This window comes from Pelodiscus sinensis, chromosome 2 (assembly GCF_052426305.1).
Source record: "Pelodiscus sinensis isolate ZL-2025 chromosome 2, ASM5242630v1, whole genome shotgun sequence".
In the NCBI taxonomy this organism is placed as follows: Eukaryota; Metazoa; Chordata; order Testudines; family Trionychidae; genus Pelodiscus; species Pelodiscus sinensis.
This window is the reverse complement of record NC_143053.1, coordinates 232,541,113-232,568,487: the sequence shown is the minus strand read 5'-3', so window position 1 is coordinate 232,568,487 and position 27,375 is coordinate 232,541,113. Positions and strand designations below refer to the sequence as shown.

Sequence of the window (27,375 nt, the reverse complement as noted above, 5' to 3'; positions counted from 1 at the left end):
TCCTGTCATGCCTGCATTTGCCCCTTTTCTTCCCCAGTCCGTGCTTCCAATCTTGCACACCCAAGTCTGATTACTCCTGTCCTCTAGCCCCTGAATCCCAATCTATATCTTGCCCTTATTGACAGGGCGGCTCAGTTCATTAATCCCAATGCGACCCTATGGACCAAAATTATACATCGCCCTTATTAGCAGGGTAGCACAAGTCCATAGTCCTGATATGAACCAATGGTCAAAGTCTCTAAATTGTCCCAATTAGCAGGGCAGCATCATTCAATAGTTTCAATATGACCCAATGGCCAAGGTATATAACTTACTCCCATTAGCAGGGCAGCACAAGTCCATAGTCCTAATACAGACCAATGGTCAAAGTTCATTTTTAGAGGTAATAAATAGGGGAATGTTTTACATCCCCCAGCAGGGGGATCCAGGGCCCTATTAGTGGCTCGTTCTAGTCACTGAGTCAGCAGGGAAATTCCTGTCGTAACATGCTGACTCTCCAGTGGTGGCTCACTCACCCTATGGCCGTCACCATTCCTGGGCTGCTTCCAATGTCTCTCTGCACTAGTGGATCTCCATCTCCCCTCCTTACTCTGGGATCTGGTTACTTCCACCTGCTTCTGAATCTTGAGGGGTCTCTAGATGCTTTGGGTCTTTGACCTGCATGGTAGAATCTCAGCAACTGGGCCACTGCTGGTGCTTGCAGAGAGCTGGCCATCCATGTCCTCTCCCTCCAGCTGCCAGATCCAACTGAGCAGAGCTGCTCTCTTTTATAGCATTGCAGCCCGAGCATACCCAGTAGAGTAAAGGGGGTGTGGCCTCCTCCACTCTCAAGATGGAGTTAACTCCATCCCGTTCAGTGTTGCAGAGCGAGTACGCCCCATCATAATCACCAGGGCTTGCCAAGCGGCGGTGAGCCTTGCTCGCCAGCCACGCGGTTCTATGCTCTGCGCATGTGCAGATCGCTCTGTGCCGGCTCTTTCGGGTGGTAATCTACTCGCCTCGGGTGAGAAGATTACATTATTTGTCGAGCCCTGATAATGACAATAAATAATCCCCACTAAATCTAACAGCAACCCAAACATCTGAACTGCTTGAGCTAAAACTTAAGTTCTTCTTCGAGAGATATCCCCATGTGTGCTCCACATTAGGTTGTCGCGCTGCCGCCGAGCCTCACATAGGAGATTTCACAGCAGCGTCCCTGGGGCCGCACAGGTGTGCACCAGCAGTCGCATGCTGTTAGGCTGTAGGCATCACACATGAGCGAGCCCCTCCCGTCCCACTCCTCAGTTTCTTCTCTACTCAGCAGTGCTCCCTAGCTTCTTCGCGTCTACATGATTATACTTTTTAAAACTAAAGTTCTTTATAATTGTTAATTAGTTTTTAAATAGTTACTTTTATTTATATATATATATATATATATATATATATATATATATATATATATATATATATACACACACACACACACACACAGGGCTCGACAAATACACTCGCCCGCGGCGAGTAGATTTTACCAGCTGGCGAGTGCAGGGGCGGACTGCCCGGTGGACCATTGTGACGAGCTGGCCGAAGCCCGCACTATGGGCAGCGCGGCCCCATCCGATCCGCCAGCCGGCGGAGGAGCAGAGCGTTGCCAGGAAGGTGGAAGAGCAGCGATTCTTGCCACCGGGCTGCTTGCGTGTAGCTCTGGCGCGAGGTGGCAGGGCATGAGCCAGAGAGCAAGATGCCGGCAGACACCAGGATGCTGGTGTGACATGGCCCCACCGATTTTAAAGGGCCGTAGCAGCTCGGCTCTGGCCACGTATTCCCGGGAGCTGGCTGCGGCACGTGGTGCAGCCAGGCCCCACCCTGCCCTGCCGGCTCCAGTCCTGCCACAGCCCCAGCCCCTTCACCAGCGAGAGACCGCTCCCTGTCGACTGCCTGGCTCACTCCACCCCGCGCCCCTTTGTCTCCATGCCGCCCGTTCCCCACACCGCCCCTGCACCCCAGATCCCCTGCTCTCCCTCTTCCCTGCGACTCTCTGGCTCTGTGCCACCCTTGCACACCGCACCGTGCCCCACCCCACCTCTGTGCTGCCCATTCCTTGCACTGCCCCTACACCCCGATCCCTCTGCCCCTCCCGTTCCCCGCATCCCATTCCCCATGCCTCCACTGCACCCTGCTCCCCCCGATCTCTGCCCCCCTAGCTCTGTGCTGTCCGTTCCCTGCCCTGCCCCTAGACCCCGATCCTTCTGCCCCTCCCGTTCCCTGTGTCCCATTCCCCGTGCCTCCACCGCACCCTGCTCCCCCCGACTCCTGTGTCCCTCTGGCTCTGTGCCTCCCGTTCCCCGCGCCATCCCTGTACTTTCGCACTGTTCCCTCCACACCTCTGACTCTGTGCTGTCCCTGCATCCTGCTCCCCCTGTGGGTCGGGAGTGAGGGGTGCTTGTCCATAGGGAGGGGCTGGACAGGGCAGGGAAAAGGCTGCTGTGACCTAGCTGCGAGTGAAAGGGGGAGTTCATTTGAAGCGCCTTTGCCTTTATGGAAAAAAAAAAGAATGAAAATGCTATTCCCTATTTATAGGGCTAAAATGCCAGGACAAAAATGAAAACAAACAAAAAACACCCATTGCAAAATGCAAACGTGTAAAAGAACAAAAAAAGGGGGGGGGAATGTTTTGCTTGGGGCAGCAAAAAACCTAGAGCTGGCCCTGGGGGAGGGGAAGGGGCTGGGCTGGGCTGTGGGGAGGGGAGAGGGGGAAAGGGAAAAATATGGGGAAGGGGCTTGTGCTGAGGGGAGGAGGTCAAGAGAAGGACAAGAAGAAGAAGAAGAAAGGGGGAGGCACCAAGGGACAGGGGTGCAGGAGAGACAAATCCCAGGGGGCCAAGTGCAGACAATGAGGAAAAGGGCAGGAGGGGAGGTGTCAGTTGGAGGGGGAATAGGGTGATGCTGGGAGAAGAGAGGGTAAGGACACTGGGGCTAAAGGGGGAAGTGCTGGGAGAAGGCTTGAAAGGAGTGGGCATGAGGAAGGCGGGGATGGAGCAAGGCATGTGTGAGGGCACAGGGGCATGAGGGGAACAGGGCAGAGGGTGGTGAGAGGGTGGGTATCAGAGAAAAAAGGGGGGCAGGGGCAGTGAGGGAAGGGGGAGGCACCAGGAGGGTGCAGGTGCCAGAGGATTCTGGGGGTGAAGCAGAAGGGCAGACACCTGCAGGGGAGGGACCAGCACCAGAGGAGAGAGGCAGGGCAGGTGTGTAGAAGGAGGTGTTAGGAGAGGGAATGAGAAGGGGTAGCTCACATGATCAGAGTGGGGCTACTGAAAGAGTGGGCACAGGGGGGAGAGAAGGGCTGGTGGAGGGGGGTAGGTTTAGGAAGTCTGAGGGCAGTGAGAAGGGCAGGAGTCAGGACAGCAGAGGAGGGTGAGGGGCTGGGGGGGCAGCAGGCACCAGGGGACCTGATGGAGCAAGGGGAGGAGACATGGCAGCAGAGGGAAAAGGTAGAGGTTTATAAGATATTTCATAATAATAATGTGGGTGATATTTATTAATAACTTATTAGTAATTACTGTTCTTATTAGGAATTTCTGCCGTAAGAAAACACTTTTTTGGGGGGGAGGGTGGTGAGTCCCTTTTTTGTCTGGCGAGTAGAGTTTTCCATAATTTGTCGAGCCGTGTGTGTGTGTGTGTGTGTGTGTGTGTGTGTGTGTGTGTGTGTGTGTGTGAAATATTAATTAGTATAAGTGGCTTTCTTCCTTTTTTCTCCCAGCTAATCCCTCCTTGCAGTCTCTGACTGCTTACGGGGACATGCCTGGATCACCTGACTTTAAACACTGTACTTCATGTAAAAACCATATTCCACTCTTGGACAGTCACTCACAATACATCCGTTGTCTTGGAGAGCAGCATATTTCTCAGAAGTGCCCTCACTGCGCAAAGCTAAAACCTGGGCATGAAAAGACAGAGACCTACGACTCAGATTGTTTTTATTAGAAAACTCGCTTCAACCAGCTTCCAATCCGGGTCACCAGCCCCAGGAACCTGAACAGCAGGGATCCAAAAAGCCCACCAAAAAGAGAGCCTCCTCACTGCCTCAAGGGGCTATGGCACCAAAATGGCTATCCCCCTCACGGCTGGTGCCGAGAGCCGTGGTGGCACTGTGCCTCAGTACTTATGACTCTGATGGTGTCTCTGGAGCCCCCAGCAGAGGCAAACAGCATGCATGCACTAAACTGCATTCTGAGGTGACAGGCTTCAAGTTGCCTGCCTCACTGGCTGCAGCACCATCTGGCAATGATACACTCTTGCCCACGCAGCATGAGAATGTGGCACCGACTATGTTAACAGGTGCCTCAGCTTCCACCACAGAAGTGTCTAATGCACCACAACTGCCCTCGGCACCGAGGCATGATTCCATGCTGCGGATAGCTTCCGTGCCTCCCAACTACAGCACTGGCTACACCTGTTGGGCACAACACTCAACACAGAAACTTTCTAGTCTCATCCACGTTTAAATCACCATTTTTACAGCCAGAGGCTACATCTAGACTACAGGCTTCTTTCAGAAGAAGCTTTTTCGGAAGAGAGCGTCCACACTGCAAAAGTTCATCAAAAAAGTGATCTGCTTTTTTGAAAGAGAGCATCCAGACTGAATGGACACGCTCTCACATGTAAGCTGAATGGATGCTCCCTCTTCCCTGTCCACCCACGCCTTATTGTGAAAGAGCTCTTTCGCAAAAAGGCTTCATTCCTCAAATGAGGATTACCAATGCCAGAAAAAACCCTCTGTTCTTTCGATTTTCTTGCAGACGAATACAATTGCAGTGTGGATGTTCCTCAAGTTTTGTTGGAAAAATGACAATTTTTCCGACAAAACTCTGTAATGTAGACATACCCAGAGAGCTCTCCTCCTATGTTAACATCACAGGGATCGCTCTCTCGGGAAAAACTTTCATCTGTCTCTTACGACGACTTCTCCAGGGGGTTTTTCAGCAGAGAACTCCCTTTACACAGCTCAGAGTATCTACTCTCCCAGATTCGAGAATATGCCTCCATATTATGGCAATCCCTGAGCACCTCCACCTCAGCCTTACTCATATTGGCAATAGTGAGACAAATGGCAATTTTACCAGAAACACCAGTGGAGCTGGAAGAGAGACAGAGTGCAATACTCCCCCTCCAAACAAATACAGGGAGAACCACTCTCACAGGAGGTTGTGACTCCTCCTGATCCAAAGGACACCCCTCCCCCCTCCAGCTGGGGTCATTGATGGCCCCAGCTTCAACAACTTCAGACCACACTGCACATTTCCAAGACTTTTTTAAACGTGTAGCTGTGGAATTGAACATTCTTCTCCAGGGGGTGATGGAAAATCAACATGACTTAATAGACATACTTCACTCAGTAACACCATCCAAGATAGTATTGCCAATCAATCCAGCAATAATGGAACCGGCAAAGGCGCTGTGGCAAACTCTGGCATCAATCTCTTTTCTTGCTAAGAGAACTGATAAGAAATATTATGTCCCACCCAGTGGTTCAGAATTCCTTTTTTCCCACCCAGCACCTAATTCTCTCATGGTGGAGGCTACACAACAAAAATCCAAGCAACAACAATACCAGTCTACTGCATCAGACCGTGATAGCAAAAGACTTGATACACTTGGGTGCAAAATATGTCTTCTACTTTACAATTTTGCATTTCGAATTATGCAGCTTTAATGAGCAAATACGATTATAGAAATTACACCAAACTGAGTGACTTTGTTGCAGACATTCCTGAGGCTAAGCGGCAACAATACATAGCACTGATATCCAAAGGTCACACAATTTCAAGAACAGTATTACAGACTGCCTTAGATGCCGCTGACAGCTGCATGTTCAACATAGGTAGTAATGAGAAGGGCATAATGGTTTAGCTCCACTCCATTCCCCAGGGAGATTCAAGCTACAGTAGATGATCTGCCCTTCGACAGCCAGAAGTTGTTTGCAGCTAACACCAACAAAACTCTCCACTCCAGAGTAATGCTGCACTCTCTCGGGATCCACAACAAGAACCTAGAAGAAGGCAATATAGGTATTAGCCTTATCCGAGACCTGGATACCCCCCCTATACACAACACTACAATAGACAAGATCACCAGCAGCAGAACATAGGCAGAAACCAACATCACCACCCTTCCTCTACTACTACTCCTCAGTCACAGCAGCCCAACAAGCAAATTTGATCATCAGTCGAGAGTCTGGAGAGCCTCTCACCTATTCCATCACTGTCAACGCAAGCAAATCTCTTCCATCATCGATTCTTGCCTTTCCTCAACAACTGGCAACATATAACCTCTGATGGATGGGTCCTGCAGAGAACTGAAAAAAGCTACCTTATCCCTTTTTGTGTCCATACCCCTTTCTCCACCCCCCTTTCCAGTCCCTCTTCAGGGACCACTCACAAGACCCTCCTTCAACAAGAAATAGAGCACCTGTTACACATTGGGATGATTAAACCAGTCCTCACACAATTTAGAAACAAGGGATTCTGCTCACTACTTTTTGACAGAGAAAAGATCGGGGGGTTGGAGGCCCATACTGGAGCTTTGAAGGCTCAATAAATTCATACAGAAACAAAAATTCAAAATGGCAACACTTATTACCATATTACCAGCATTGGAAAAGGATGACTGGTTCTCATCCCTTGACTTGCAAGAGGCATACTTTCACATTGCCATCCACCCTGCTCACAGGCGTTTTCTTTGTTTTGTTGTAGATTCTCATCACTACTAATGCAAAGAGCTTCGTTTCAGACTCTCTACGGTCCCGAGGGTCTTCTCAAAAGTGCTGGTGGTCATCACAGCGTACTTGAGGAAACAAAGTGTTATCATATTTCCTTACCTAGATGTCTGCCTCCTCAAGTCATGCTCACATGATTCCTGCCACTCTCTGTCAGTCACCCTGGGCCTTCAGGTGAATGAAGCCAAATAGATACTCTATCCTACACAAAAGATACAGTTCATAGGAGCATGCCTCGATTTGACAACAGCCACTGCACCCCTACCTACAGACCATTTTCAAAAAATCGTGGCCTCGATAAATACCTTACGATCCAGCCCCTGCACAACAGCACTCAAATGCCTTCGACTGTTGGAGCACGTGGAAGAGTACAACTTCGTAATTGGCAATGCCCATCTGCACATGAGATGCTTACAGAGCTGGCTGGGACAGGTGTACAAACCCAATGTCCATCTGTTATCCAAATCCCTTGCTCTTCCAGGAGTAGTAAAGGAATCCTTAGCTAGTGGCTGAGTCCAAGGAACCTATATTCTGGAGTCTCCTTCCGCCCACCAGAACCATCCGTCTCCAAGACGACAATTGCATCTTTTAAAGGATGGGGCACCCACCTGCACCATCATACCTGCCAGGGCCTGTGGTCCAGCACCAACAAGAATCTGCACATAAACGTCCTAGAACTTCAGTCAAGAATGCATGCCCCAAATTCCTCCCATTCATCACCAACAGACATGTCAGACTGTACATACACAATGGTGCAGCAATGTTTTACATAAATCGTCAAGGTGGCCTGAGCTCGAGTTCTGTGCACAGAGGCCATAGCACTTTGGAACTAGTGTTTGAAATACAACACAATTATCACCGCAATGGATCTTCCAGGCATCCTGAATACAATAGCAGATGCATTCAGCAGAGCCCTTCTGGTCGAGCATGAGTGGCAAATGAATCCGTACATATTGGCAGACATCTTCTTCCGATGGGGTCACCCTACCATAGATCTGTTTGCCACGTACTCCAACAGTCAATGCCCCCTATTCTGTTCCAGGGCAGGAATAGACAAGAGGTCAATGGGGGATGCCTTTTTCATCACATGGATGTCCTACCTATTCTACACATTTCCTCTGATTCCCCTATTGAACAGGGTAGTTCACAAAATAAGGAGGGACAGGGCCCATTTCATACTTATAGCACCAGCATGGCCACACCAGCCATGGTTTCCCTTCCTAGCGGTGATGACCCGCACCTCACCGATCCACTTATCTTGCATCAGGGATCTCCTTTTTCACTTGGGCTCCCAAGATGCCCATCCGAACCTCTACTTACTACACCTGAAGGCATGACTCCTGGATGGTTCTCCGACTTAGAGTTGATCTGCTCACAGCAAGTGCAAATGGTCCTTCTACACAGTAGGGCACAGAGCACCCACAAGACTTGCCTTCAGAAATGGAAAAGATTCTCGAAGTGGTGTGCTTGTCACCAGTTGGTTCCTTCAACAGCCCCTTTACCTACCATCCTCGACTATCTTCTGCACCTTAAACAAATGGGTCTCGCAATGAGCTCCATTAAAGTTCACCTTTGTGGCCATCACTACGTTTCACTCCATGATAGACAACTCATCCATATTTGCTCATCTACTCAGCAGGAAGTTCTTAAAGGGCCTGTAGGCACTTTATCCAGATATCAATCCACCAATGCAACCGTGAGACCTGCATTTAGTATTGAATGCTCTAAGTAAGCTTTCCCTTCGAACCAATGGCGATGGCCTCATTATTGCACTTGGCCATGAAAACGGTTTTCCTGGTAGCCATTGCCTTGGCCAGACAGGTAGGAAAGATCACAGCCCTAATGGCAGACCCCCCATATACTATCTTTATTAAATACAAGGTCACTTTACGTATCCATCCCAAATTCCTCCCCAAAGTACACCGCTCATTCTTCCATGTCAACCAGACAATACATCTTCCCACTTTCTTCCCTAAACCACATGCCAACTCTTTAGAGATGAAAATGTACACTCTTGACCTGCGTAGAGCGCTCTCCTTTTATCTGCAGAGTTTAAAGAGAAGCTGGATAAATTCATGGAGGTTAGGTCCATAAAAGGCTATTAGCCAGGGGATAAAATGGTGTCCTTGGCCTCTGTTTGTCAGAGGCTGGAGAGGGATGGCAGGAGACAAATCGCTTGATCATTGTCTTCGGTCAACCCTCTCTGGGGTACCTGGTGCTGGCCACTGTCGGTAGACAGGATACTGGGCTAGATGGACCTTTGGTCTGACCCAGTACGGCCGTTCTTATGTTATGTTCTTAATGAAACCATTCAGGGCATGTACCATTTGTTTCAATAGCAAACCACGATAGGGGCCAGGCCATCTCATCACAGAGACTCTCCCACTGGATCTTGGATTGCATCAAGCTCTGCTACGCACAGTCAGATGTGCTCTCTCCAGAGTACATACGAGCACACTCAACCGGGGCCATGGCTACCTCGATAGCTTTCCTTCATAAAGTATCCATAAAAGACATCCATGCAGCTGCCACGTGGTCCTCCGACCACACATTTTCAAAGCACTATGCACTTACGCAGGAACCTCTTTCCAACTTGAAACTAGCTAAGGCAGTTCTTTCTACCACTTTTCTGCCAGATCTGAAGTTCCTACCTCCCTAAAGGGGAAATGCTTTGTAGACACATAATATGGAGCATCCACGGGGACATCTCTTTCTCAAAGAGGAGGTTACTCACCTTGATAGTAACTGACGTTCTTCGAGATGAGTGTCCCCATGGGTGCTCCACAACCCTCCCTTCATCCCCTCTACTTCAGGATCCTGGCCTTCCTAAGCCATGGTTTCAGGGTAGAAAAGGAACTGAGGAGTGGGAGGGGAGGGGCTTGTGCAGGCGCAATGCTACAGCCTAACAGCGTGCAACTGCTGGTGCACGCCTGCACGGCCCCAGGGAAATCTGCTATGAAATCTCCGAACTGAGGCTTGGTCGCGGCGCACCGATCTAATGTGGAGCACCCACTGGGACACTCATCTCAAAGAACATCAGTTACTATTGAGGTGAGTAACCTTCTCTTTTGAATATTTGCTCTTAAGAAGAAAACCAATACAACTGAGTTTTAATTCAGATGTAAAGTTAGCAGCAAGTTTAAACCCTAGAAAAAATGCACTGAAAGACTCCTTACCTTGTGATTAAGAAAGCATTTATGTTTACAGAACGAATATTAATGTTTAATTTATAAAAGGGTAAAAATCTAATGACATTGTTAGCACTATGCTGAAACACCTAGTGAAAATATAAATTAATATAAACTTTTCCATTTTGCTCTAACATTTGAAAATATCATATAAAAAGAGATCATATTTCAATCAATAACAGCCCCTTTCTTAGTATTTCCACAAATATTCTATTATCCATCAGAAACACATGCAAAATAATTACCTCTCCCAGAGATGTTGTGAAGATTAATTACTGTGTGTAAAGCACTTTGAGAGCGTGGGTTGGAAGGAAGCCAAGTGCACAACCACAGGACTAAAACTTTGTTAGCAACAACTTAATTTTAGCAAGGTTTCAAACAACATACAGGAAATACTTAAATCTAACCCATTATTATTTTGATAGGGTCAATGGTAGATTTAAAACAATTTTTTCAACAATTATGTCAAAACAGTACCTCTAATTATTAAAACTTAAATAATTAATTTTTCCCACTATTCACGTATTGTACATCAAAAGAAGCAGCATATCTATCACTTCATTCCAAGAAAATAATCAGGTCAGTTTTGTCTTCTGGCTCTCTTGCAATAGCACAGTGCCATGATACTTACCTTTAAAACAGAGGCCTGTTTAAATTCAAATAAAACATTAACTGGAATATTAAAATATGTTAATGATTTGATTATTATAAACGCACAAAACTTAGACCTTGATCCTATTCTGAGAAATGAATTCTCAGTGGGATTCTGCATAGGTGAAGGAATCCAGCTATAGAGTTCTTGGAATAGAGCTTTAAATTTGGCCCAAAAGGGTATCTTTACCTGGATAAATTGATGTTGTGGAGTTCTTAAAATATACAGTAGTTGCATCTTGAATTCTAGTTAATGAAGGATAGGGGAAAATCGACATTCCAGGGGCTGCCATGTTATAATATAATAATATAGATATGCTTAAACCAAATTAATAAACTCCAAATACAGAAGAGACCATTGTGATCACATAATATACCATAGAAGTTTCACAATATAATTTCTAGACTGTAAAATTAGCAGTGATAGAAAATCCACCATGACCCTTGGTAAGTTGTTCCAGTGACTAATTACTGTCTCGGTTAAAATGTTTACATTTCCATTCTGAATTTGTCTAGCCCAGGCCTGTGGCCACATCTGGCCCACCAAACCACCAGATCTGGCCTGTGGACATTGTGAAGAGCCCCAGGCAGGCTCCCTGCTTGCCTAGCCCTGCCCACATGCCTCTCAGAAATGTGGCTGCGGAGCGTTTTCACTTAAACTGAGCCCAGAAGAAAGTGGGGGAAGCTTTAGGAGTTGCTCCTGCCCCCAGCATAATCCCATTCGCTGGCTTCTGTCCAGAAACTGGCCAATGGGAGCTGCCTATTTCAATAATAGGCAGCCACAAAGCACAAGGGGCTTGTAATTATTCACAGAGCACATGGCTGCAGCCTGTGTGGGCAGGGCAGGCAGAGAGAGGCTGATTTAGGAACAGGCTGCTAGCTGGTAAGTCTCCTGGCCACAGCCTGCCTCTGGCACCTCAGCCCCTCCATTCCCCAACCCTTTGCCCCTCATTTCTGCCCCCCTCCTGCACCCATATCCCCTCCCAGATCCAGCACCCCAGTCCCCTGCCCCAGATCACAGTCCCCCCCTGCCTTAGCTCACAATGCCATATCATGCAACTCTTACTTCTGCATTATGTTTGACCTTTTTGTTGGGAAGGATGGCTTTTGGGAGGAGGGGCAAAAGCAAATTTTGGGGTGATTATAGTCCTCACAAGCACTCCATCTTTCCACCTCTGCCTGTGTCTGACTGGCCAAATATATATCCCCAAGCTGTGTCTAGACTACACCTCTCTGACGACAGAAAGATGTAGATTAGGCACGTTGAAATTGCTAATGAAGCAAGGATTTAAATAGCCCACGCTTCATTAGCATAAACATGGCCACCACTTCTTTTTCAAAACGGAGCTTTTTCGGGGAAAAAAAGACAGTCTAGATGCAGGTCTGTTGAAAATAAACACTTTTTCGGCAGCTCCTGTAAACCTCATTTTTTGAGGAATACTGGATCTGTCGAAAAAGGGTTTATTTTTGACAGATCCGTGTCTAGACTGCAGTTTTTTTCAAAAAATCTCAGTTTCGAAAAAAGTGGTGGCCATGTTGATGTTAATGAAGCGCGGGATATTTAAATCCCTGCTTCATTAACAATTTCAACATGCGTAATCTACATCTCTCTGTCGACAGAGGTGTAGTCTACACGTAGCCCAAGTTTTTTAGTCCCTATTTGAGAACGCTTTCATTTCTAGATTGAAGTGTTGATTAATAAATACTTTTTTCAGGTGTTTGTACCTACAAACTGTAATTAAATCATCCCTGAATCTTCTTTTGGTTAAGTTAAATAAACTCAAGGAGCTCATTCACTATATGGCATGTTTTCTAATCCTTTAGTCGTTCTTGTGCTAGTCTCTGAACCTTCTCCAGTTTTTCACTATCCTTTTTGTATTATGGACATAGTAGTCCAGCAGGGGGCACATTGGGTATGTCTACACCGTAGTTATTCCGAAATAACAAAAAGTGCAACTACACTACAAACATTTATTTCGAAATAACGACAAGCTGGAGGACTTAAGCTCTGCTGCATAGGTGTGCCCATAAAGACTAGTGGTGGAATTCTTTTTTTAATATGCATAATAAGATTTGTCAAAATTTGTTATTTGTCAAAAAACATTTCTTAAATATTTATTAGAATTGTCATAGACATACTTGCTGAAAGGTATTTTTAAATAAATTACCAAAATATCACAGAATGATAGAATACTAGGACTAGAAGTATCAGAGGGGTAGCCGTGTTAGTCTGAATCTGCAAAAGCGACGAGGAGTCCTGTGGCACCTTATAGACTAACTGAAGTGTAGGAGCATAAGCTTTCGTGGGCAAAGACCCACTTCGTCAGATGCATGTAGTCCCCTGCCCTCGTGGCAGGACCCAGTACTGTCTAGCCCATCCTTGATAGACATTTATAATAATAATTGATTATATTGTGTTATTTTGACAAAATATGCAGAATTTTTTGATGCAGAATTCCCCCAGGAGTGATAATCTTTCTACTCCTACTTAAGATTCCCCTTTATGAATCTGAGGCCTTTTGGCTATAGCATTACATCAGAGTTCATGTTTAGCTGACTATCCACAACCCCCAAATCTTTTTCAGAGTCACTGCTTCCCAGGATAGGGTCTGCCATCCTGTAAATATGGCTTATTACAAATTTATATTTATCCATATTGAAATGCACGTTGTATCCTTGTTCCCCAGCTTACTAAGTGATCCAGGTTGCTCTGTATCAATGATTTATCCTCTTCATTATTTACTACATCCCCAATTTTTGTGCCTTTTGTGACCTGTTTCAGTGATGATTTTTGTTTACTTCTGGGTCATTAATAAAAATGTTAAACAGTATATGGCCAAGGACCAGTCCCTGAAGAAACACATCCTCTTGACGATAATTCTCTGTTTCCAGTTACATTTTGAGACCTATCAGTTAGCCAGCTTTTTAATCCATTTTGTCTGCCATATTAATCTCTCATTTTTAATCAAAATAATATATCATCATCTCACTTGATAGGCATTAATTATATTACCCACTTTTAATTCTTTATTGATCAAGTCCTGTATCAACTACACAAGATCAATGTCAGACTGACAGGTCTCTAATTACCCAGGTCATCTCATTTACACTTTTAAATATTGGTACATTAGCTGTCTTCCAGTCTTCTGGAACTTCCCCAGTGCTCCAAGACCTAATGCAAAGCAGTGAACGCCACCTCAGTAGAGATTTGAGTAGTCAAGTGGGAGAAGGGAGCAAGAGCCAGTGCTGGGGGGAGCTGGCTTAAAAGCTGGTTCCCCACAGCACCATCTCTGCCATGCTTGCTTACTTCCTCCAACCCACTCCCCCCCCCCCCGTGTTGCTGCCTCTGTCAGGCTGGCGGGGGGGCGGGGGGCAGGCTAACCAGGCTCAGTCCTGGCTTGCGTTTGGTCAGGGAGCTGTCCCCGCTGCGGCTCTGCAGTTTAAATCTAGAAAGCGCTGGGCTGCCTGCCCACCTGGCTCTTACTGCATTAAAATGCAGAGCTGCAGCAGAGGTAGTAGTTCCCGGACATGGTGTGAGCCAGGACAGAGCACTTCTTCCCTTATCAACGAATTATGTAGTCAGTCGAATTTTTATCGACTACACAATTAGCAAATTACTGCCTCTTACCGTCCTTACTCCTCAGTAGGGACGGTAAATAGTTAACCAATAAGCCATAGGCTTACTGGTCTACCCTGCCTTTCTGGTGAACACAGGAGACAGGATACGGGGAGACAAACAGTGTGGAGCTGCTGGGGAATGAGATAGGGAGGTGTTCCTACGGAGTAGTAGGGGAGGGCAGGAGAGGAAAGGGAATGGAGGAGGGGGGAATGGAGGGAATGGGAGCTCTGAGGGAGATGTGCCTGACTGAATGGGAGAGGCTAGGGTGGGCCAGACAGCAGGACCTCATGATAGGCGTAGAGTTAAAATGGTTAACCAGTTAATAATGTTAATATCCCTAATCCTCAGTCAGCTCTTTTAATTCTTGGATACAAGTTACCTAGATCTGCTGATTAGAAAAAAAAAGGCTTAACTTTAGTAACTGCTGGTTAATGTTCTCCTGAGATATTAATGGAAGGAAAAGTATTCTCATGACTACATCTGTTCTTCCCAGCTATAGAACAGAAGTACTATGGAACATAATTATTATTGATAATTCTACAATTTCCATCTATCAATGGACCAATACAGTTATGAATCTTTGTTCCTAATATACTTTAAAAATCCCTTATTGCCCTTAACTCTGCTGATAAGATTCCTCTTTATGTCCCTATACTTCCCTTGTCAATTTTTCTAGTTCCCATATTGATTTGTATTGATAACCATCAACTTCATTTCTTCCATTTATATATTCTTATATATAAAACTAATATGGGCTTTTTCCTCAGTTGTGGCTAGTAAAGTATTCTTAACCAATTTCCAATTATCACAAAAAAAATTTCTGAATAAATTCTTCCTCCTCGCTAATCTGGCTCAATTGTTTTCAGCATTGTGAAACTGGTCTTTCAAAAGTATCAAGTATACATGCCAATACTATGGACTTAATTCCGTTTATCACTTACTGCTGTAAGATTTGTTCTTTATGGTATTTTTTCTAGAATAAATTTGTTTTTGAACTTAAGAAATACTAATGTAGTTGGGAGCATCTTGTATGAGTCAAATGTGGTTTGGCAGCTCAGCTTTTCATTAGGTACTAAAGATACTTGCTTGGTATCTGGATATACAATACCTAGACTGGACCACCACCTTCATACTACTAATCATAAAAGCGTTAAATTCATAACAAAACCAGCTTTCACGAGTTGGAATCCCAGTGGTGATATTAACAGGCACAAACAGAAAACAACGTTTTAAATAGCCCAGTGCCAATCTCCTCTTTTATAGCTGGGGTTTCAGTTCTATGGACTCTGATGTCACAAACCGCCCCCGAGACGGGCTGCCAGGGACTGCCGCAGCTCTCAGGGAAGGGAAACGACCTTTACAAGAAACTACCGCCCCAGGCAGCTTCATGCATCGCCTTGAGCCTGGCCGGTCGCCCGTGCTGCTTGTCTTTACAACTGACCCCGATCAGGTAGTCCCCCCCTGCCGGGATTGAAGGGTCTTGCGTGTTCCTTACCCCAGGAACAAGGAGCCTGTCTGCTCGAGTCAGAAGAGCCGGGGCCAGCCTCCTACCCCTATACCGTAGAGGCCTCTGCCCCAGCGACTGGGCAAATTTATCTCCCAGTCTGACACTGGGTGGGGGGCGGATAGGGCCCGTTCAGCCCTGAAGTGGGACCCTAGGTCCGGCTCTGAGCATCAGTCTCCGCCCGTTTGAGATCTCCCGCTCTCTCGTGCTCGCGCGCCTAGTGCCCGCGCCGCGCGCCCTTGCCCCGGGCGGCGCTGTGCCCGCGCCCCTGCGCGATGCAGTGTGGGAATGGCTGTGGCGCTGGGGTTGGCTGAAAGAGGCGGCCAGTCGAGGTTTAATGTCCGCCATGTTGGCCGTGGCGTACTGAGCGGAGCCGGAGCGGCGGAGAAGAAAAACCAGCGCCTAGCCCAGCCGCGCCAGCCGGCGCCGCCGGGCCCCGCGTCGGAGTGCGTCCCGCCCCGTTGGGGGAGCCCCGGTCCCTCCATGAGAGCGCTCGGCGGGGTCCGGCTCTCAGCTCGGAGCGCTCTCACTGCCGCCCCCCCCTCCCCAGTCGGAGCCGCCATCGCTGCCTAACATGAGCAAACTGTCGTTCCGAGCCCGGGCGCTGGACGCGTCCAAGCCGCTGCCCGTCTTCCGCTGCGAGGACCTGCCCGACCTAGCCGAATATGCCTCTATCAACCGGGCTGTGCCGCAGATGCCCACGGGCATGGAGAAGGAAGAGGAGTCGGTACGTGAGACCCCCCCCCCCCTCGGCCGGGTTCCTCCATCCCCCCGCACCCGACCCAGAGCCCCCACCTTCGCCTCTGCGCAAGCACAAAATGGCCGCCATCTTCTCCCCGCTCTCCCCGCCCGCGGGGATGGGGACTGGAGGGAAAAGGTGCTGAGCCCAAATCACTTCCCTTGTACCCTGTCAAGTCTTCCCCGTGGACCCCGCCACCCCGAACCCGCCTGGCGCGGCGGCTGGCAGGACCTTTCCCAAGCCCCAAAAGGCACAAAGGGGGTCACGTGACGCAGCGGGCGGCCGCCATTTTGTTCTCTGGTTCTAGGGCTGGGCCTTGTGCGGCAGCGCGAGCCAGCTCCTGGGGAGGCTGCGGCGCTGTCCTGCTGCCACAAGGTGGCGTTGCCGAGTTATATGCTGCGCTAGGGGGAGCGCGGCATAGGCGGTGGGTGTTGTGAGGAGGCTGTGGCTGTGCACGTGCTGGGTCTGGTCTCCTACACGTGCCGGGGCACGACTGAAATCATGGCACAACAGCCCACCTAGAAATTGTGTGAGGCTTGACTGCATCTATGGGCTCTGGAGTGTGATCAGCGCCGTGGACCCTCAGTGAAGGTTGCATCCAGACTTACACCTCTGTTTATAGGCGGTTGAGTCACGGAGGGTGACACGTGTTATTGCACGTGCCTTTTTAACTATTGTCTTGATATAAATCTATCCTTATTCCTGAAAAAGCTGTGGGCTCATTGTAATGCAGGAGGAAAATAAGCGTAAGACTACAATGCAGTAAGGCTTTGGGTATAAGTCTGCTTCTTGCTAATAGGCTATTTGGAAGATGGGTTTTCAGTTTAATTACAACTTCCCCTTAACGAGTTATGTGACAAACCCGACAAAATTTAAATTCTTATGTCAATACTTACACAGGATTTACAATAATTGAAATGCCTTCAAGCACATGGTGGAATAGGAATAGTTGGGACACAAATCAGATAAAGAAATAATGATTATCACCATTCAGACACACTGTTGCTTTTCTATAACGTTAACAATGATATAAAAAACTGAGTTTGTACATTTTTAATTGCCACCTTTGGCTTCTTTATACTGTTTTATTGAAGATTTAAATATTAATTTAAGCCCTTTTGCTTAAACTGTTGTTTATGCAAAAACTGTTTGAAAACATTTTGGCCTCACGCTGTTATAATGTAGCAATACTATACCTGTAGAGACTGTGGGAAGGTAGTCTTTTTTTAAAGTTTGTGCACATGACAGCTCTTGTCACTTTCATTGCTTTCATAGCATTGTGATTTCTTCCCAGTAGGGCTTTTCTGTAGCAGAAAAGAGAGCGTGTTTTAAAATGTGATCTTAAAACCACAGTTATCAGCAATATAGGAAGTTAGGGAGTACATGTGGCACTTTATATATATTTTTTAATTTAAAGTGGTTGAGTTGAGACAGCAGTTAAATTCCTGCCTGCATTCCTATAGATCGGTGGTTCCCAACCTTTTCCAGATGGGGACCCATTTTGACAATTCAGGAAGACTTGGTGACCCAAAGCAATTTAAAAACGGGGAGGGGAGCAGGAGGGTTGGAGACACTTGGCAACCCTTTTGAAATGTAATGGTGACCCGTATTTGGGTTGCGACCCATAGGTTGGGAAACCCTGCTATAGATGCTAAAAGTGAAATTTATATTTGTTTAACTGAAGGAATGCATTCCTTGGTTTTTCGGGTACAGTGTACAGACAATTTTTACAAACCATGTGGCATTTCATGTGACAGTTTTGTATTGATGATTTCTGGATGGGTTAGGACATATCAATTTGTGTATTGTTTGTGCTGTAAGTCTTTTGTATTCGGAAGTCTGAGGATTTATAAGTCTGTGTAATCTATCTAGAGATTGTATGAACATTAACTACTGTAATCTTATTAATCTAAGCATGTTTTGCTGAACTGTAATAAACATTGAAACTTTCTTTGCAATTAGATGACTCAAAAATGAGTTGAATGACATTCACTCTTGTCCAGTAAGAATGTTTAGGGTTCTGTGATTGGTACAGTACGGAGGTCTGTATTCAAAACAGCTCTCATCTTTTGATACATGAAGTACAATGCTTTCTTTACTTTAAAATATAATGCAATTGGAAATAAACAGTTTTGTTATGCTTATCATAACACTATCCTGTCACCTGTGTGTTAATTAAAAGCAATATATTACCAGATAACTTTTGTCTTTGTTTTATTTCTGCTATAGGCTTTGTAGAGGTGAGTCTTTTTGGGTGGAAAACTGTACCTGCACAAGTAGCCTTTTCTTTTGAGCTAAGGCAAGGTTGATGGTCACTGCCATAGGTTTTGGGATGAGACTTCACTAATATGAAAAATCTGAGTGATTCTAGTTAGATTTTATGCAAATAAAGCTCTAAAAATAAGCATTTCTAACAAAATAGCTAGCCAGATAACTTGAGTTAAAAGTTGTTTTCACATGCTTTTTTTATGCTAAAATATCAAACTGAAGGATATTTACTTGCAGATGGAAAATTCTTATTATTGAACCCATCTAAAATTACTTCAAGAACGTTGACACCTTTATGTCAAATACTTTCTTGTTAAATCACTTTGCTTGGATTTGCTATTTTCTTTTCCTGTAGCCATTTTTCTCCCTTCTAGAATGAGTTGGTGTTCAATATATGGAAACATGGTAATGGTAGTTAAAACAGGCAAGTGGACTACTCCTTTAGTTCACCAAATGTCATGTAATATTTTTTTTGGGGGGGGGAGGGAGAGAAGGGAGTAAAAATGTATGTATAATAGGTCAGTGCATTTAGTGTGTTCTGTGATGCTGTGCGAATGCAATCAGTGATAGAAATGTCTACTTTTGACTAAAAAAAGGGGGTAGTTCAGTAGGGATATGTTTGTAAAGAAATTTTCATTACAGTAAATACTTTGCTAAGACACCTATAGCAGCCTGTTAAGTGTTTAAATGTAACTTACTTCAAGTGTGTATTCACTTGGATTTTTTTAAAAAAAGATATCCTTGAGTTTAATAACTTGCCATGAGATTAAACTGACTTTAGTATTGTGTTTATAAAAAGATACATATTTTACTTCCTCTTCATCTCTTCTTCCTAACCATGCCCATCCCAAAAAGAACAAATATGGAAAATAACACAACTTTAGTAGTAGCCTGGAAATTTTCAGATTAGTAGAAAATGCTTCAGAAGAAATTCTAAAAAGCATGAAGCCAAAACTTACTTAGGGTCTAAAACACTCCTTTTTTCCAGATGTTTTACCTACTATGTAAAAAAATAATTGGTAGCCAAAGGTTTTAAGAAATTCTGATATCTGGTATTACACTTCTGTATAATGTGGTGGGGTTTTTATATATATATATATATATAGTGGGGTTGTGTTGAGAGGTCTTAATAGCAGAAAGCTCTTTGAGTTACTCATGAGCAAGTAACATTTGAAGTCGTCCTTGTGGTTGACTTGGTTTAGGCCCCAATTTCCCATGCTGCTCAGAAATTGTATTGGAATCTTATTGCTAAGAAGATGATCAACTGCCTTAACTTAAGGAAGTTCCCAGGATTGGAAGAGTAAATCTTCATTGAGATAAATGCTAGTTTTTAAAGATTAAACTTCCAAAGTTTGAAGATTGCCAATTATGTTTATCCATGTCACACTAAACTATTGTACAGGCAAAACTAGAAAGCATCCTGTTCTCAAATAAAGACATGTTTTATTGTATTAATGATTGGAAATAGACACATGACTTAAGTGGTTAGATACTGTAGTTAATACTGAAACAATAATACAAAAATAAGTTTAATCAAAGTCTCTAATTTACAACAAACTTCTGCTTTTTAAAATTGCTTACATTAGAGGGAGTGGGGAAGAGGTTTGTGCCTCTTGTTTGCGCTTTTTTAAATACTCAGATCTGGGAAGGTGGTGAGTTTGTGGGGTTTGTTTAATAAGAAAGCTGATGACTTGTGTTCTGGCTTCGTCAGGATCTAAGTTGGCAACTGGAGATGTAGTGCAGTAGTAGTAATACTATGAGCAGAGAGAAGTTGTTGTTGAATGGGCTTTTGTATTGTTGAATGGGTTTTTGTACTGCATAACTTTTTTAGAATTTGTTTTATCTTCAGACACTTTGAAAAGGGAGCTTTTTAAAATTGAAAACACTCAAACATCCTGGACTTAGTCACACAATCAAAACTGGAAAGATTTACTTGATTTTCCTAGCCTTTCTAAACCAAAACATTGTCTTTATCAGAACAAACATTAATGCCATAAAGTAGCACTGGGACATCTTAAATGCTTTGCAGGTAACCTTTAAATACATACACAGTTCCTGGAGAAAACACATGTTTTTACATCTCCTCACCAAAAATAACCATATTCAGGACAAGTCCCCAAAAGAAGTGCCGGATTTAAGTGTACTCTATGTGAACACTTTCTGTATCTATTTAATATTAAAAATAAATAAACCTCACATACAACGGAAACCCTTAACCCCAAAACTGACCTGTCTAGAGGGCAGGACCATGTGGATATGTGTGAAGAAAAATGATAGTCCCGTGCATGAAGTTTTGTTCCCACGTTACTCTGTTTTTCAGGTGAAACATTAGTCTGTCTAAAATAGAACATTTTAGTGATTAAATGTACAAATATAGGTAAGCAGTTATCTTGCAGTGTGGATGCAGTTACACTGGTGTAGCTTATTCTGGTTTGGAAATAAAAATAAGTTCCTCCAGTTATAACAATCCATACTTTTCTTATACGTTACCTGTATAACTTTGTCAGGCATGTTGTCTTTCATAGCTTTCTAGTGCAGGCCAGATGCAAAGGTGTGTTTCACTAAAACAGCACAATTACAATACTGCTGCTGTAGTGGCATAGCATAGACTCTTCCTAAATTGGAGAGGGGCTTTTCCATTTATGTAATTAATTCATCCCTGCAAAAGTCAATTGAATTCTGTCAACCTAGTTTATGCCCATACCAGAGATTAAGTTGATTTCATTATTGCACTCGGCTTGAAATTTTTATGTCCCTGAGTGACGTAGATCAGGACTGAGTTTCTTCCTCTGTCTTCTCCACCTTTCAGTTGAGTAGATATTTAGTGGAATGTTGGTTTGCTAATGGTTTTCCCTCTGGGAACTTGAGGACAGCTGTTCAAAGAACTGCAGGGAACTCATTGGGATATTTCTAAAGCTACCTCTTGGCTAAAATGAAATATAGCCTATCATGTTAGTACTCTTCATCTGGTAAATGTTCTGTATTTGCAGAAAGAGATCTAATACGTCTCTTTCCATCTTTATTGTCTATCTCTTATTTACGTTGACATAAACTGGATTGTTAAGCACTATGGAGAAAGCAACACAAGTTGTCATGGAGTTACTACTTTGTTCAATGGAGCTGCTATTTAATTGTCACAGAATATCTGGTTTGTCTCAGTAACTGTGTAATTAAGTTGTCATTGTAGTAACTCTCAGCACTGAGGTTCCCGGCTACAATGCAAATTAAGTTTTGGAACATATCTAGAGCCTTCATATTATTGTAGGGAATAGAAGAATCCAAATTGTTACATCCTTGGATAACTAACATTAAATGTTTTAAAGAATATCTTAGAACAAAGATGAGCCATGGACTTTGTCAGTCTGTTAACCTACTTGAATTGAGTGCTGAGATACCATCTCAGTTTATCCTTTGCTGTATATTCTTCAAGGTTCAATAATCCATACAGATTCATAATGTCAGGTCACTGTCTATTGGCTCTAGAAATACAAGAGAATATATAGTACTAAAATCTTTATTTTAGTGTAGCTCTCCTTAAACATTTTGGTGTGTCCATAATTTGGAAAGCTGTTATACCTCTATTTAAGATGAGTTGATACTCTATAAGAGATTATTGTAACTTCCTGTGAGCAGTGAAAATATTGGAGCATCTCAAAGGCAAGTCAGTTTGTAGAAGGCCCTCAAGTTAACAATGGGACTTTTATCTCACCTAGGAATTCCAGTTTGTTTGCCAAAAACTTTAGACATGCTCTATCCAAAGAGCCAGGCCCAAAGCAGCAGCAGCAGCACCACCACATGCTGTATCAAGAGCTTCCATAGGAGGGAGGAGAGATGGCCTGGGCATCCCACTTCCCCTATGTGCACATTCATATTCCTTGAGACTTGGTACATGGGCTCCGTCATCCCAGTCTTCCTTTCCATTTTTTTCCCTTCTTACTCTGGGGCACTACAGATTGGACCTTCCTGGTCGGGCACCAGGGAAGGATTTTGCCTGACATGGGGAGGTCATTTCTGCCCCTCAACCCAGCTGCTCCAGGCTTAGCTTCCCAACGGGCTCCCCATGTGGGAGCAGCCCTGCTGCTTTACCATGGCAACCCACGATCCTCGTGCTGGGACTCTTAAGCTTCACCATGGCAGACCGCTACCAGAGCTCCCAGCCCCATCAGTCCTGCTGCAGTAGCACTGGTCCTGCCAGCCTACAGTCCCATAGCTAGAACTCCTGTTCCCCTCCTCCTGCCTCTCCCCATAGCAGACTGCTACTCAGGCACCTCTGGTCACCCTGCCATTGGCTCAGCTGGACTCCTGTGCAAGGGCTCCCAACTGCTGTCCTCCCTGCAGCCAGCCTGACTGGGTTCCTGGCCCCCACAGGCCTTTTACATCTGGCCTTCCATCAGGTCTTGGGTATAGCAACAGCTGTGGTCCTGCCAGACCTCAGATGTTGCGGGACCAGAGACTCCTGGTTGAGAGAGGTTCAGCCTGTACATGGGACAGAAACAAAAAGGAGTCATGTGGCACCTTTGTAGACTAGCAGATTACATGGGGTAGGACTTTCCCAATCCAGCTGGGCCAGACTCCTCCCAAGTAAACTCACCAGCACTTAGCATCCACTCCAGTACTGGAGATACCACTGTGATTGGAAGTAGAGCTGTGCTGAACTCTTTCCTTAATCATCCCCTGGATCCGTGGCTCTTGTGAATCATCTTTCTTTGCCACCAGCCCCTGGGATAAAAGACTTCTCGTTCCAGGTAACATAACTGATTCTGTTGCTCAAGTAGCAGAAGTCCATGTTGACATGCTCAAACTCTAATAATCTGTGGTGGGGGATTTGTTAGAATTGTATATAAAGTATTAACCTATTAATTAGTTTGCAAAGTGAAACCACCCAAGAATTAGGGAGTGTAAGATCTGAAGTTTTCTATGTAACTTGAACTCAGTCCCCTGAATTATAATTTCATGATTTTCCCCCTGCAGGATCTATGCCTCATTTGATGCAATACTAATTTGAGGCAGAATGAATACTGTGCCGACATCTGTAAATCTGGCATTTCCTAACATTTGAGTGCTTGACTTTAACAAGTTATTTAAGTTACATAATTTTAATGTAGTACTGCGTATGTATAGATTTACTTACGTAAATATTTGGTGCCTGTGCCTGCAGTTACATTATCTTGCGCTTTTCACCTGTAAGACCTCAGAGTAAAAATAACTGACTAGAACTGTGAAGACATTAAAGTCTGGACTTCCCAGAGAAATTGCTCTAGGTTAATGAAATTGGTTTCTAAAGTGTGTGGAGATTTAACCTCATCTGATTTTTAATTAGGTAAACTGAATAAGTTAAATCAGTATTAGCCACTCTCTTAAATATGTTGTTTGTTTGTTCATCATGGCCAGTTTTTAAGCACTGTTAACAAGTCATGTAGACAAGGACAAAATTCAGAGGTTTAATAGGAAAAAAAATGTTAGTTTATTTAACACAATTCAGTGCCTCTTGACATAAAGCCTGGGCTGTTCGCAAAGCTGAACCATTTAGTATTAATAAAAAAAGAAGTAATGCACCAAATACACCTTCAGTTAAACTGCTGCATCTGGTTTATTAATTCATGTAATCTACTTAAACTGATACAAGTTTTATAATAATCAGATGCCAAATGCTATACATAGGTCAGTACCATTTTCCCTATTTTATGCCAGAGAAACTGAGGCTACGTCTAGACTGCTGTGCTTTTCCGGGATACCAACAGTATCCCGGAAAAGCAATGCTGCGTCCAAGGATCACGTCCGCTTTTTCGGAAAAATTTTCGAAAAAACAGACATGCTTTTTTGCCACCCCTGTAAACCTTGTTTTATGAGGAAAAAGGGATGTGTTGAAAGAAATTGCATTTCTTTTTCCGACTTACCTCTGCATATAGACCTAGCCTGAGATGAAGTGATTTGTTCAAGCTTATCCATCAAACCACTGGAAGAGACAGGTATAAACCTAGGTCTTTTGAGTGCCATTCTAGCACTTTCTCTGTTTCAGGTGGTTTTGCACAACTTTAAACACACTTTTTAAATCAGTGCAGTTTGGTGTAGACGACCTTTAGAAAACAGTAGAATCAGTGTCCACAAAGACTTGTGGTTCATTGAAGATTCCATTGCATCTGTGAGGGAATTTGGCCCAGGCACCCATGGTAATTCAGGAAACTGCTTTCTATGTAAACTTCCATTGCAATTGGAAAAAGCACATAGTCGTCAGTAGATAAAATTAAACACTGAAATAGCTGCCTTCAGAGGTGTATGATCTTAAGTATAGTTTGTTCATAAGTGTCATAGGATCCCATGGGGTGACTGTGAGTACATAAATGTGAAATTGTAGAACTGCAACAGCTAAGTCTTCAGTTTTGGAATTTCAATTGACTCTTATGTGGAATCAAGACAACTCCACAAGGATCCAGCTTTACTTAGTAACAACAAAAAATCTTGAGCTAATAGGGTGCTAGGGGAAGGTAAGTGAAGTGAGCAAATCTTTCCCTCGTTAGGGAACTTGAACCTATTTAAAAAGCCACATTTAAAATTGCAGTATGGAAAATCAGAGTGGTGGAGGATAATTCTTGTGCATGTTACTGCACTCTGTGTAGGGTGCAGCAAATTCAATAATTTGCTTCAAAGTTCTGTGTGTCCTCCAGAAAAGGTTTTCCCTAAATACAAAGGTTTTTCTATTAAAACCCAAAGTTTCCCATACACCTTTTTAAACAGTCTTTTAATCTATGCGGTGTTGTTTGCTAACAGAGCAGTGAGTTTGGGAACTTGATTAAAACATTTGAAAAACAGAAGATACCATTGGCCCATAGGTGGGCTATCAAATTTCCACCAGTTATTTTATTCAAGTTACTAGGCTCAATAGAGGTATCTTCCCGAAAGTTTGTTTGAAGACCTCTACAGATGGGGAATCCACCAAATCTCTTGATAGTTTGTTCCAGTAGTTAACAGCGAGTGTGATTTTTAAATTCTGTGTGTTTCTAATTTGAATTTACCTGGTTTCAACTGACAGCTAATCATTCTTTTGTTGCTTTCCACTTTATTACCTGGTATTTTCTTTGTGAAGGTACTTGTGCACCATAATCAACTTGCCCCTATAAATTAACCTGGTGTTGCTCTTGCTTCTCTCATAAATTACTATATATTTGAGAAAGTTTGTGGGTCTGTTTTTTAATAACTCCTAAATGGCAAGAGGTAGTACCACCAAATTCAATATACAGCTTCCTCTTATAACTTAAAACTTTTTCAGGGAATGAAGGGAAAGTGCACAATTTGCAGCATTCCTCCCTCTGTCTGCCCCTCAGCCAAATCTGGACCTGCCCCAGGAAGGGCCCCACGCCTCCCCCAGTCTTATTCATATAGGAACTGTTCCCCTTGTCAGGAGAGAGTGCACAGTTGGCTGCATTGTTCACTCTGGCTGCCATTCATAGTGGGGGAGCAGACAAACCTGGATCTACACCAGCCAGGGGACATGCACCCCTCCCCCAGCTGTGCCTGCTGGAGTTGCAGCACTCATGAAGAGGTGCTTCTCACCTGGCACTAAGCTGCTGCATTTAGAAGGCTGTGGTAGTCTTCTCTCTTCCCCGGGACAGCTTGCAAAGTGAAATCTCTCATCCCCACCCCAGAGCAATGATGTAAATGGGGGAGGAGGGAACAAATTAAGGATCTGAGTAATGCCAGCTAAATCTTCTAGTAAACACATACAATAGAGTAGAATGATACTACATAGGCTAAATCGCCACAAACTAGAATCTTGTATTAGTCATCAACTTTCCTCTTGCATGAATTTCATAAATCAAAAGTTGAGCCTTAGCACAGAAGCATTTAAATGTTTAAGAAAAGTACAGTCCCTGTTGGTGTTTTGAATGATTGATTCTGGGGATGAAATCATTAGAATTTGTTTCTTGCTAGTTCTAGCAGATTACAAGGTATTATATCTTGAGCCAAAACAAATGCTCTATATTGGTTTCTTTTTACTTCATTTCAGTTTCCTCTTCTCAGCAAAGCCTAGGATGTAATGGGAATCCTATCCTCAAGTCACAAGGGAACATCTTTTAGAAATGTTATAGCAATTTCTTGATATTGGGACTAATGGCATTTCTGACTTCAAGTTTTAATAGATGAATTTCAGGTCCGACATCTGGGAAGAAATGCGGGTATATCATACTTGATGTGATGGCAGTAGCCTGGAAACTGGTAATGAATGGTAGGGAAAGATTTATAGGTAATGGCAGGTAACCAGTTGAATATGAGCTACCAGTCTGATGCTGAAGTCAAGAGGCCAAGCATAATCCTTGAATGTATATGTGGGAGAACATTAGGAATATCAAATCACTTCTGTATAGTGTGTTGGTGAGCTAGTTTATTGAATACTGTATCCAGGTTTAATGTTGACACTTCAAAATGAATCAGGGAAAATTAGAAGCAGTTTGGGAAAATAGCTACAAGAATGATTTGAGGTCTAGAAAATATGCCTTAATAGTGAAAGACTAAGGGCTTGTCTGCTCATGGAAGGCCTTCAGGGGAAAAAATTGGGTGTGAATTTAAAGCAAAATAGCTACTCTGGAGTAATGACAAGTCCTAAAGAAGCACAATCCACATAGTTTTATTCATGATCAAATTAATTCTTAG

General features: G+C 44.2%; 1 protein-coding gene and 1 long non-coding RNA gene across 4 annotated transcripts in view; one reads left to right on the top strand and one right to left on the bottom strand.

Annotated features, from left to right (window-relative positions):
- EPC1 (enhancer of polycomb 1) overlaps positions 1-27,375 on the top strand; it is a 138,333-nt gene that overhangs the window by 16,597 nt on the left and 94,361 nt on the right. Inside the window, exon 1 of one of the 3 annotated variants that reach the window (XM_075922663.2) lies at positions 16,013-16,446. The exons of 1 other annotated variant lie outside the window; for it this stretch is intronic. In XM_075922663.2, the coding sequence (XP_075778778.2) occupies positions 16,294-16,446 (153 nt within the window). In that variant the 5' untranslated portion in view covers positions 16,013-16,293. Of the gene's footprint in view, positions 1-16,012; positions 16,447-27,375 lie in introns of those variants that run through there. One more of the 3 variants, XM_075922664.2, reaches the window with a different exon arrangement.
- LOC112545718 (uncharacterized) lies at positions 3,545-15,847 on the bottom strand. The gene is made up of 3 exons (XR_003089267.3): positions 15,711-15,847; positions 6,233-6,337; positions 3,545-6,031 (listed from the first exon to the last, which is right to left on the bottom strand). It is a non-coding gene; the product is annotated as an uncharacterized LOC112545718 (long non-coding RNA).